At 36.0% G+C, this 13,676-nt stretch overlaps 1 protein-coding gene across 1 annotated transcript in view; it reads left to right on the top strand.

Annotated features, from left to right (window-relative positions):
* SLC49A4 (solute carrier family 49 member 4) overlaps positions 1 to 12,493 on the top strand; it is a 70,175-nt gene extending 57,682 nt beyond the window's left edge. Inside the window, exons 8-9 of the mRNA XM_045540136.1 lie at positions 5,529 to 5,711; positions 11,840 to 12,493. Coding sequence (XP_045396092.1) covers positions 5,529 to 5,711; positions 11,840 to 11,955 — 299 coding nt within the window. The 3' untranslated portion in view covers positions 11,956 to 12,493. The remainder of the gene's footprint in view (positions 1 to 5,528; positions 5,712 to 11,839) is intronic.
* The last annotated feature ends 1,183 nt before the right edge of the window (positions 12,494 to 13,676 follow it).

Raw genomic sequence — 13,676 nt, 5'->3', positions numbered from 1 at the left:
GTGACACTGAGAGGCACAGTGTGTATGTGTGTGTGTGTATTTTATATATTCATCATGCTCAAAACCTGTGAAAAAACTATGTAGTTAGCAAACATTGTGAATGTTTCTCTTACTGCATGTTGTTTCTCTTTACGCATATATCTTTATTTCCAAAAGGAGCACTCTCACTTAAAATATCAAGTTTAATTTAGATTGTTAAATACTTTAAATAAAGATCTAATCTAATAATTTCTAGTTAACTTTCTAACTTTATCATGAAATAAAAGCTCAATCAGTAGGCACAATAATAAAAGTTTACCCAGTAAAGTGTATTAATATTATAAACCTACTCTTTAGGGAAATGTCTTGATTCTATTCCTTAAGATAATTTATAATGAAAATCTGTTGTGTTATTTTATAATGCTTCTTGTTTTTTAATAAAAACTGTAAACAAATCTTCTGTTATTCTTACCTACCTAGAAGCACCCAAAAGATTTTTGTTTTTAATGTCCTGGTTAAGCTCTCCTACTTAAATGTATTTAAATTTGTTATTAATCTACTTAAATGAACTTTTAGTCATCATCTAATATAATTTATCATTCTATATATGAATCTCTTCTATAACCTCCCAGATATATGTTCATCTGACTGCACTTGGAATGTCTCCCACAAGAGAAGACGTTACCTATTTTGTTGTTGGTTAGCTCTGGGTCCTGGAAAATTCTTCTTCTGTTGAGCTGTAGCTGATTTCGAGCAACACAGCTTGCAGAGAGCAAATCAACTCCCTCTCATTCATTGATGGCCCTCCAAACATTTGAAGACATCTGTCATGTCTGGCCTTAGCCTTTAATCTAAATACCCCCTAATTCTTACAACCATTCCTTGTCGGACATGGATTCCATGCCACTGACAAACTGATCACTTAGCTTGCCAGGGTCCTCCTTAAAATGTATTACTGGAATTTAGCACACTTTTCCTGCTGCACTCAGCACCTAAGACTGGGAGATTGTTCCTTCTCGTGGTTAGACATAACTTTTTTTGAGGCAAGTGTAGACAATAATTATCTTCTTAGCACTGTACATATGAATGGCTGCTGAGCCAATAGTTGTCTATCATATTTCTTTAGAGTAGGAGTGATTTGAGGATAGAGTGTTTTATTTACTGCTCTGGCATTGCAGCTTATGTATAACAGGCATCTGATAAATGGTTGTGAAGAAAAGCTTAAGCTAAGTTTTCCCTCATATACTTTAAGCAGTAATTTTGGACCCACTTTATATTTATCATGATTAAAATTCATCTTTTTGTTTGTAACCTTTTGATGCTCTCTATTTTTTATTCTGTGATCTGTTTATGTGCAATCACTTCCAGCTTTTGTGCTGAATACAGATTTGGAAAGCATGCCTTTTGTGTCAGTACTGTTGAATTAAAAAATACCAAGCCTTGTTATGTGTTTTTTCAATATACAGTGGATTGGTAGCAAACATGGGAGAGTCTGTAGGCCTTGATTATATTATTATTATTAGCACTGCTAATTTACATTGTTTCAAAATAAGTTGTTTTTGACTTTGAGAACTTAAGTCACATCAACTGTAATATGCTTATTACTCTTTCTACCTTAAAGAGTTGATAGCATGATCAACTATGATAATATGTGAAAGCAGTTTTTAAAATTATATAAATCCAAGATTAGAAGTTGCTATTGTTATTGATACCTTGAAAATCTCAGTAGATGTTGAGTGGGATGGATAGTTCTTATTCTGATCTGAAATTTTGTAATTTCAGAATTTCACCTGAAGTTTGAGTGTTTTAGTTAATAAAAATGTATTCATTCATAATTTTGTTTCCCTAAAGTTCAGTAATTTGGTTTGTCAGGAGACAAGGGTGGGGAGGAGTACTTTCAGGGTGATAATCCAATTCATGTGCTTGAAATACATTCATTTTAACTGTATTTTGTGCTACACAGGACTTTGCTTTTTGCAATTTAAATTGTGGGCCTACGAAATTTTGTTAGCTTCTTTGAAAAAAATCTGCATCAGCACTTCAGTTGTGTGTGTTCTGCTAAATTACCTTGACTTTTAATTGAAAGGTGGTTGATTATAATTTTAGTATCAGTATTATAGAAATTCATGGAAATATTTAATGATCATGTAGTTTGAACCCTCTCTGACAAGCAGGAAATTATCTTGTCTGCCTGACTTTTAATAGATGACATTCACCCACTGGATGTATCAGACTCTGAACTGAAAACTCAATGGAAGTCAAATTCAGACTTGTAATAATCAGCTTCTACTTTATGCATGTCCCAGAACACTGTGGAATATATTAAATCAGTCCTGACACAGCTACCTGTTCCCCATTCTGATTATGAAGATCTTAATTTAACCCCTTCCTGTGTAAATTATTTTGACTTTTTAGTTTCTGCGATAAGTGATTTCATCATATCCATCCAGTGTAAAAAAAAAAACTCTTGGTCATCACTTTTATAGTAATACAAGAAGCAAACACCAAGATTGAGGCAACTGAATGAAAATACTTGATTTTTGATTACTACATATAGTAGCCCATTTATCCTGCATATAAGAGGAATTTTAAGAAATGAAGAGAGAGTATTTATGTCAAGGATCCTGCACCAAGGCTGAGTTATATGGCTCCTGGGTGTAGACATCAGCTCTTTGGGTCAGCTCATCTGGTGATAACCATTTCTGAATCAGTGAGCCAACAAAGTCACATGGAGTTGTATCAGCTACCAACTCATTAGCTTTGCAATGAAATTTGTCTATTCATTTTGTTAAATAGGTAAGATATACACATAGTAAAAAATTCAGATGGTAGAAAAAGAGTATGCAGTGAAAAGTTTCTACTCTCCTGTGGCCCCCAGTTTCCCTCTCTAAAGGCAAGTCGATTGCCAATTTCTTCTGTATTTTCCCAGAGAATTCTATATACTTACAGATAATGTATGTGTATCCTTTTTTTCTAATATAACATACTTTTCAGCACCTTACTTATTCACTTATGTATATTAGTACATACAGAGCCACCTCGTTTTTAATGGTTGTATAATATGGCTTTGTTTTGATGTTTTATAAATTTTTAACCAATCCACCCCCTATTCATGGACATTTATTGCTTTTAATTTTTTCATACTACAAACAGTTTTTCAGTGAGTGTTTTGTATACCTGTACCCACACAGTTATAGGATAAATTCCTAGAAGTGGAATTGCTAGGTCAAAGAGTAATTACCTTATTTATTTTGATAGACATTTCTAAATTACTTGACAGAAGATGAGCTATTTACAGTTCCATCAACAATGTTTAACCACAGTAGAAAGTTTATCTTTCCAATGACAGTTATTTACACCTGTTCTTCCATGTTCCTCCCAGAATTTAGATATCTAGGAAACCAAAATTCAGAGATTCTTAATGAGCATGACATGAGGGCCAAGGGAGTTTCATGTGGTCTTGAAGGGTTTTCAGACAGGGCCGCCTTCTTTACCAGACTGGGCTCTTCTGACACATTCCATGTCTCTTTGTACCATGTGTAATACAAATCAGTCAAATCGAATGTCTCTTTTCAAGACTCCATACTGATAGTTCCTTTTAAGTATGTCCTTATTATTATATTGTTTCTTTTCCCACTTACAGTTATTCTATTACGGATTATGATTATTTTTCAATTATTATATTTTAATTTACCTGATTACAAATTACATGTAGGGGTATATTTCCTCCAGAAATAAAAATGTAGAAAGGATTATTTCTAAACATGTTTCCTAAAAAGAGTGAATTCCATCAATAGTTTGTGAGTCTTTACTCAGAAGTAGTGCTTGCTGGTCCTTAAGAGCTTGATTTTTCCTGTCATTTATTTCAATATTTTCTTGTTTTAAACTCCTAGGCTCATCTGTGTTTGGGTCAATGGTCTTCTCTGCTCTAATTACCACTGACTGATAATAAATTACTATAAAGTGTTTTGGAAATACAATACTCTGTAAAAGCTACCAGTGGTATTCCATCCCTAGATTTCCTAACATATCGCTGATGAGTCATGTGTGAGGAGAAAATGTTGATTGGTTTATGTGATCTACATCTAGCAAATATATCATGAGCACAAGGTATTAGATTGTGTTTTGTTTTTAAGAATCTCTTGAAAATTGTCATGTTTTAAATGGTATTTATTGTTCCAGATGTTTCCCATGTAATTGTGTGAATAATTTGGTCACTGCATTAGCCAGCAGTATGTTCTTTATTCACTAATTCTTTTGCTCTTTATTTTCATTATCTGTCTTCTATTTAAAGAAAAAGTCAAAGTAATTACCAGCTGTTACATTGTTAGAATATACTAAATATTTTATAATCCTGAAAGACTAGTGTAATTGGAGAGAAGAGTGGGAGTGGAGGTTAATTAGAGAAATTCTATTAGAAATCAGTGGATACTATTATTTTTTTTACCCCTTCGACAATGTCATGGACTGTTAATGATTGCAGTCAGTTATGGTAAATTCAGGTAATTTGATATGTTCTGTGAATGCATGAATAATACATAACAGATTTAGCGTAACTCTTACTTTCTGCAGTTCCTGTACAGAACTTTTTTTCTTAAATGTTTTTATTAAAAATACTCTCCTGGTAACCTTAAACTTAGAGTAAATTCTCATTATTATCAGTGGATATGATATACTTCCTAGGATGTAAGGATATGTTTTAGGTTTCTAAATAGGGTATCATTTTTTCCTCCTTGGTTCTGTTTTCATCCTCAAAATTATTGAGGTTTTGTAGGCAGACAGTAGTAGTAATGATAAAATTATTTGGAGTGAGGTATAGTTCCCTAAACATATTTATAAGAACAACATCCTTATTCAGCAGATTTTGAGACAGAATAGTGTTAATGGTTTTTTTATGGGTTAATCTGAGATCCTAACCAGTTTTATACATTTCTGGGTAAAATTTTTTTCAGTGTTCCAAAAATGTTACTTTTTCTTTTTTAAACCATTGACACAAAACTCATTCCAAAGTTGAAGACTTACTCTATTGTGTTTCTCCAGGAGTTACATACTGAATAAGGTCTGTTTTGTGCTTGAAAGCAGTTATTAACTGATCTCTGTAAATATGTAGTTTTCAGTAACATATAATGTTTCTTACTATTATTCTTAGATTTTAAATTCTCTTTAAAATTATAGAATAAGTCTAGATTTTGAATTAAGTTGCTGTGTTTTATTTATCCCTCTATTTGCTGGGAGTGTGACCAAATAGGGGAAGAATCATTTTAATGATATTTATAATGATAAATTGTTTTTGTGCTTTGGAATAATCCACCAGAAAGGTAAAGCAAATAAACTGGTCATCATCCAGCAATGAAATCTTTTGGTATCTATTCCAGAAAACCTGAGCAAAGAACTGACAGATGTATGATGCTTTGTCAAACTTTATTGACTACTCTTGAAAAGAGATGAAATTCCAGAGTCAATACTTATGAAGGGGAACACCCAGAAGCTCTATCTGATATGACTCACTGCTGCTACTGTGAAACTAAATGTTTATGTTTTTATTTTAGTGACATTGTACGCCTCCTGTATTCTCCTGGGAGTGTTCTTGAATAGCAGCGTACCTATATTTTTTGAGCTTTTTGTGGAAACTGTCTACCCAGTTCCAGAAGGAATTACTTGTGGAGTTGTCACTTTTTTAAGTAATATGTTCATGGGAGTACTTTTATTTTTTCTCACGTTTTATCATACAGGTAAGAAATTTGATCTGTTTATTCACTATCTAAATGTGTTATGAGAGAAGTTTGTGGCTCTGACATATAGGAAATTTATATGGAGCATTCTTACTAAGGCAAATTATGTGTGCTTTCACTGCCAGTAAAGGAAAATATCCTCAACTGTTTTTCTTGAAATGCATTCTAGCCCTAGTGTACCCTCACCCCACACCCTAGAGTCTCTGAATTAATTAACCTGGGCTGGGGCCCAGCATTTGTGTTTTTTAAATCTTCCCTCCCCCGCCCTTCATCTCACCAGGTGATTCTACCATGCAGATTCTCATTGAGAACCACTGGTCTATTGCTTTTTAAAAACTACTTAGAATCTACTATCTTAACATAGGGTGCAAATTAATGTCAGAGGTAAATATAGAGTTTAAAGCCTGAGGGATGAATGAGAAGAAGTCACCCAGTGTAGGAAATGCTCTAAAATGTGACACTCCAAGAGGCCAGATTATTTATAGGAATCTTTCTGACAGGCTTATAATTGAAATAATAACCATGCTAACTTCCTTAACTGGAAAAAATTTTTTCAAAACTTTCAAAGCCAGTGAGACAGAATCATGCCTGGGTTTGTGGACAGCTTCTGAGACAGCACTTGCACCTAACAGCAAAAAGTGTCCCAGTGATAGATGAATTTCTTAATATCATTAACAATCAACTAGATTGTTTCTATCAATCAGCAGTGCAGGTAAAGTAGGTTTTAACTGTGCTAAACCTGATCCAAGCTTGGTTTATCATATAAGAAAGAAATCAGAAGAGCCCTCCTTACTGTCCTCCTGGAAACACGTGTTTCTGTTAGGGAAAAGCGCCACCACCAGGTGTTAGAGAAAGGTCTTTGCTTCGGAATCGTTTTCTAAACAGAATTGTCTAACGATGATTACATATCAGCTTTAATTCACTTCAGCTGTGTGACAATTGAAACTAAGTAGCCTGTTGCCTCTCTTTGCCTGGTAAAACACCAGAGATGGCTGTGATGTCCTCTGGGATGATGGGAACAGTTTTCCTGTCAATGGGCATAGCTTTGCAAAGGGGTCCATGCAGCCTAGCAGAGCGTGGTTTTTCCTTTCAACTAGAAATAGAGTTTTGTCTTCCCAGTATTTAAAAACAACAGTAGATTCCAGATAATGTTATCCCTCAATAAACGTCTTACTTATGGTCTCTAGTGTATAACAAACACGTATCTATTGATCTGTTTAAGACAGGGAAGATACGAGTAACAGTTAACTACCCTAAACTATCTTTCTACGGAAGAGCTCAGCCTCATTTTGCATGGCCAGTAGAGTATCTGTCATTCTCCTAAGTCTGGCTGCAGTTTTGATTTGTTCAACAGAGATTGGTGTCTGGTGTGAATTAACTGGAACTGCCATGAGTCAGTGCACACTCATTTTGCAAATTCATAGTGACCAGATAGAAGCAGATATTTTTATTTCTTTGGCATAGGCAGCAGAAGCACTTAGCACCATTTCTGCCAATTTTTATCTCACTGATGTAATCAAGTATTTATCTAGCTGGGGGGAAAAAGCTTCCCTCTTTTTGGTTGGTTTCTGATCACATGTTCACATACATGTCTGTATATATGTTAAAGTTTCTACTTAAACTCAGTGACTGTTGTGAAAAAAAATGGAACTTTAGCTAATAATTAATCCACCAAGATGATTTTTAGGAAAAAATTCTCATTAAATTTTGGCATTTTAGACAGTTTATGAGAAGATATATATGGAAGAGCCTAGTCCAGGGCATAGCTGGCAGTATGTTTGTTTTCTTCCAGATAATTAGCTCATTGATATTATGAATTTAAAAATCTAGGATTCTATTTTTAAGGAAATACTTTTATATGTTGATTTGTGGGTGTGTGTAATGAATACACACAAACATACACTATATCTCTCTAAGGCTAAAGTTACTAGAACCATGAAATCTGTGTTGAAATTCTTTTCACATATGATTAATTGATTTTGCCCTAAAAGTCCTGCAACAGAGATCCATATTCTTTATGGACTAAGATATGATAATACTTAAATTGCAAATCAGAAAATTCTGTAAAGCTGTTTCCTAAAAATAACTTTCAGTTCTGCAGCCTCGTACTCTAAACATTTTAAATGATAAGTTGAATTCTCTTACGTTAAAGTGTTCAAATGTCATAATTCAGTAATTTTAAAAACCCAGCAGGTTATTTGTCAAAATTCAACTATTAGTTACATGATAAGAAGGCCTGATTTTTAATCATCATAAAGATCTGTGGTTTGTTAAGTTACTTCTCAAGGAAGTACTAAATTTGCTAACTAAGGTTCCCCACCCTCCCCAATGTGCTATCTAATAGGTGACTTTATCAGATAATTTTTCTGGGCTATACAGACTAACCCCAAAATGACCACATTAGAATGCCTTGCCTAGCAAGATAGGCTTCACTGGTCTTTTGCTTGCGCATTAGGGCCATTGCTGTCATTGAGGGTGAATGTCATTCAGGCTCCTATAACAAACATCACTGGCTTATTTGGAGCCCTAGGTCACCAGGGCTCCACACCCTGTTTTAATTCTGCTTCGAGTACCTGGAACCATGTCAGAAGTGTCTCCAGGTTTTTCTGACTTAGATTTTTCAAGGTTACTTCCAAAAGACAAGTTGTTACTTGTTCCTTGATATAAGCATATTTATAAATCTGAGTTGCTTCCTATGTTTGCTTTGAGAATCTCAGTGAGTTAAGGTAGCACAGTGATGCTTTATGCTAATAACTTCATAAAAAATCAATTTGAGAATGCTGTTGTATCCTTTATGTGCTCTGTAACATATTTTATATTCTGAAGTTTATATTATCTGTTATTTTTTGTTCTAGAGCTTTGCAGCAGATTTTGGCTAAAAGCATGATTTATACCTCAGTTCTTTCATTTCAAAGTGGCTGACCATGAATTTGAGGCTGCATTGGTGTTCAAAAGATTCAGGGGCGAGGCGCGGTGGCTCACTATGATCCTAGCACTTTGGGAGGCCAAGGTGGGAGGATCACTTGAGTCCAGGAGTTCAGGACCAGCCTGGGCAACATAGTGAGACTCTGTCTCTACAAAAAAATGTTTTAAATAGCCAGGCATGTTGGTATGTGCCCCATAGTCCCAGTTACTAGGGAGGCTGAGGCAGGAAGATTTCTTGAGCCCAGCAGTTCAAGACTTCAGTGAGCTATGATTGTGCCACTGTACTCTAGCCTGGGCAACAGAGCAAGACCCTGTCTCTTAAAAAAAAAGGGAGGGGGGTAGCGGGGGCCTTGCTGAGGTGGGAGGTATTGACTAATGGTTACTAGGAAAACAAAGAGCAGGTTCAGTGTGGATTAGTGAAGAGTAATTTTATATCTAAGAAGTAAATAGAACGATGTAGTTTTTAAGATCTACTGGGTAATTTAATGTGGAATGAAGGGAGCAGGGCATCAACCTGGAGAATCGTGGTGTCAGCCATCCCCTCTCCTTGACTGAGAATGGAGATGATCTTGTTAAATTACCGTAAGAGAAAGTAGAAAGTTGGTTCTGGAGAGTGGTAGCTGGAAACAGACAAGTACTTCTAGGTGGTAGAAACTGAAAACGTGGTGTCATTGAAGGGAAAGATGAGGTGAAAAGTATAACAGTGCTTCTGGAGGAAAAAGATAAGAGGATAAGCAAAATCCCCGTCTGTGCAGTCCCGACAGCATCACCATTTGGTGCAGAGCCCACTTCATTGAGTGAAATAGAGCCCCTGTCTACACTGCAAATTGCCTAAGAGAGTACTCCCACTGCGCGCAGTAGACAGTAGAGAACAGCAGAAGTATGGGGTGGATTGTGGAGCCCTCCCTTCAAGTGTGGATTGATATTTCCTCCAGTGAAAGGCAAAGGGAAGGAATGTTAGAAAACTGTACTCACTTTAAGAGAGACAAAGGATAAGAATACGAAAATTGCACTGGATCTTGATTCTTTTCATCTGTGTCATGTGACATCAGACTCAGAAAGGACAGCTATTGACTTTGCCACTGCTAAGTCAATTTAGATTTTTAAGCGAGCCATTTCCTGCTTATTAGAGCACCTAAGCTGTGTTTTATGTGAATGGTTTCAGCCGGAAAATATAGAGGTTTCCCTGTCTCTGAACTTTTGCTTTCTGAAGAAGCAAATAATTTCAAAGAACACGTGCAGTTGATTGAGCCGAGTGAATTTACTGAGAGTGGACTTGACTTTTCAGAGAGAGGCACGCAGTAAAAACTAATCAACAAATTGTGACACTGAAGAGCAATTATGGGGCATTTTTAGAGATTTCATCAGAACCCAGGTAGAAGGAATAATTTTACAACTCTAATAATAACTCTGAAATAAAAGGTCTGTTTTGGCAATATTTCACAAATTTCTCAGTTTAAGGAGAACAAGGACAAGTTGATTACTGCTACATGTGTGTTGCTCTAGCTCCCCATAAAATAGTCTCTAAGATTTAGAAAATGTCATTGTTATAAACCATGTTGTCAGGTACCATACTTCCTTTTATCTATTGCTTCAAATTTGGCCTTAAAGTCAAAGTGCTCTTTTTTAAAACAAACAGTGTACTATTGTCTGTATTTTACTGCTTTTTTTCTTATTTTTTTACTGCTAATTTTTGCCTAATAAAATTATCAGAAATCCAGGGGTTATATGGTTAATATAAAAGCAGAAAATGCCTAGTGTGTCATTTCAAGGAATATCAATAAAGACAAGATCCCAGAGGTCATAGCTTCAGTCCAAGCAAAGCACAGAAAACAGCTTTGCATAAAAATATCACTGAAATGTATATCTTTGCTACATACTATAGAATAGCATGTCTGACTTGTAAGATGTAGTAATTGAGAGGTGGGGAGGCTGCTTTTGTGACCATATTACAGAAAAAAGGTATTACAGCACCTTTTCTTCCTGGTTGGTTTTCTGATTTCCATTTCTGAGCATAAATTGCTCTTTAGCCATATGAATTATGGATTAAACTAAAGCAGCAATGTGGAAATCTTTAGGATGACTTTTGAAGATTAAGGCAGTATTAGCATTTTGTAGATGTACAAAGGAAAACTTAAAAACCCGTAGTAGTGACAAGGATAAAAAGGCACCAGGGAACTTGTTTCCTTCTTTTGTCTGGTTTTTTTGTTTGTTTGTTTTATTGAAACTGCTCAATGGATATTAAACTAGAGAAGTTGTCCCTACCACCTCCACCAACCTTTTTATGCCAAGGGGCTATTCACTTCAAAGCCTGCGGGTTGACTGGAGGACAGGACTGGGGTAGAGGATGGCTGAGCAGATGCACAGCTCGAGGGTCCCTGGAGCTTGAGAGAGCAGGTAGAGGCGGCCACAGTTGGACGCTGTGTGTTGGTAGCAAGTGGCCCAGGATTGTCCTGTTGGAGAGTCCTGAATTCATGAGAACATTTTTGAAGAAGTGTATTCTGAATACATTAAATCAAATAACAACAGAATTGCCTGTTTAGATGATTCCTATAGGTTTTCCAGTAATTGGTATCATGTATAACTATTCATGCTAGTGGGAAAAAAGACTAGAAAGAAATAAGCTGAAGTATTCACAGTGGTCTCTCAGGGGGTAGAGGTATGATTGACTTTTTTTATGTTTTATTTTATTTTTGTATGTATTTTCTAATCTGTTTTACAATAATTTCTACTTAATGTTTTTGCTAAGAAATAGATATTTCTATCCAAAACATATAAAAGTGTTATCTCAAAATCCAGGTGATTTTCTTATGTGTCTTTTTGATCTATTAGATATCTAAACAGGGCGAGAGTGATGGTGATAGAGGACATTTAAAAAATAATTAACAAACTAACAGGAAAAGGTGATCAATTTTTTTGTTTGAAATAATAGATTTATTTTGGAGCCGAAGTCAAGGTGGATTAAATTGATGAAAAATTATTAACTATATTGACTAAAAATATTCCACGTGGAGGCCCTGTAATATATTACACACATCACTTAGTTTCCAGATTGTTGCTGTTTATTGAAAGCCAGTTTCTAGGCCCTGCAGGGCGCATTTATTATAAGTGCTTTTGAATGCAGAGCAGATTCCTTCTGGCATACAGGTGGTGTTCTGCGGGTGCTACATGAATGTTTAAAACTGCATGTTTTTGTCTTGCAGAGTTGTCTTGGTTCAACTGGTGCCTTCCCGGGTCGTGTTTGCTCAGTCTCCTCCTCATTCTGTGCTTCAGGGAATCCTATGACAGACTCTATCTTGATGTGGTTGTCTCAGTTTAATAGCACAGACTTGAAGGAGTTTAAAAAGAGGCTGGAAATCAATGCTGCACACTGCACATTTGCTTGGAGTTGCACATCTAACGGGAAAAAAAGGAGAAGAAAGAAACTTCATTCAGAGGTTTTGTTAGGTTACAGATTACCACATTAATTTAATTACCACTAGGTAATAATAATGGGGGACTTGAGTGGTGATAGGGGATTTTAAAACTCTACAAGTGGCATATCTGTGCCTGATTCTGGGACTGGAAGTATGACGTCTTGCACGTAAAGCACTACCTAAGTAATGCCCTCTGTGTTTTGTGCCAGTGCTAAACTACTGATTACTTGTAATTATGAAAAGAAAAAAAGGGTTTCTATCACAAGAAAATAACCCCTGCCCTAAGTCACATATCAGAATAGGAATAAATGCCACTAACTTCTAAAGAAGTTCAAACCCTGTATCGGATTTTAATTATAAAATAGCCAAGAGGTATATTGATGATAGAAATTAGCCACGTGTACACTACATTTTTTTCTAATAAAGCCATTTCTTATATGACTCCTTATTTTTAATCAGGTCGGAAGCCTTTGGCCATCTTTCTTACGGTGATCAAGTGCTTTCCAGTGACTGCAGAGCACGGTGACTGTGTGTCCCTCTCAACTTACCCTTGTTTCTGTGAAAAACAATTTCATCTGCTAGGCCCTTAAATAATTATATTAAGGGTGACTAAACGTTTAATATAGTTGCAGTAAATATTGTATGAAAAGTGTAATTTCATTAGAATTTAGCACTTTGTGAAAAGCAAAACGACAAATCGCACAGAACATACAGTGTCTTCTGCCTACATATGGTGGCACGAGATGTAAAGTCTAGAGCCAACTATTATTTACCAGGGTTAGATCGTATTAAATGACCTTTGTTTGGAAAACAATTTATAACATTGAAACCTTCAAATCTGTTGAGTGATTTCTGAATTACATCCTTGTATTTCAGTTTAGATTGTAAAATGATAAGTTCTATGTGGAGTCAACATATTTGAGGGGGCAGCATTTTGCCAGTACCTGTTTTCTTTCTGCGGATGATAGCTTTTTAAAAAGTATTATAACAGTTACTCATTGGACAGCTCTCAGACACACATTTCACTATGACATAAGATATGCTGCAGTGGGAGTATTCCCTCCCACAGAAAGACCAAACATTCTCCCAAAAAGTCAAGAATGTTATAATACTTTTACCTTTATCATCCTCAGCTTCCTCCAGCCCTCTCTCCTTTTTTCCTCACTTGAAATTGTATCTTCGTTGTCTGCTAAATATGGATTTCATTTGTCTTTTTCTAGACAGAGTGCAAGGCAGCTGCAGTTGGCCAGGGTGTAAAGTATGTTTAAGGAAAGCTGGTCAGCACCTAATTCCAGTCATCCCACGCGTGTGCGAGGATCACACACTGGCACACACCATGTGCCTCGCCCTCCCACTTAGTAGGAGCGAGGCTATGCGTTCTCTCACCTCGGTCCTAGAGGAGGATTCCAGTACTGCCTGCATCTTCTAAGACCCTAGACTGTGAGACTAGGGAAGTAAGAAACCCCTCAAATGTAACATCTGTCTTCAGTCATCTTCAAGTCATCTCCCTTTATAACCACCCTTTTCATTTAGCAGCAAGAACTGGAGGAACTAAGGAACTTGCTAAAGAAAACCCATGAAAGCCAGGTTTAGTTCCAATTAACTCTGTCATTCCTCTTAAATA

The sequence above is a fragment of the Lemur catta genome, chromosome 1 (genome assembly GCF_020740605.2).
Source record: "Lemur catta isolate mLemCat1 chromosome 1, mLemCat1.pri, whole genome shotgun sequence".
Lineage (NCBI taxonomy): Eukaryota > Metazoa > Chordata > Mammalia > Primates > Lemuridae > Lemur > Lemur catta.
This window is presented reverse-complemented; position numbering and strand designations above follow the sequence as displayed.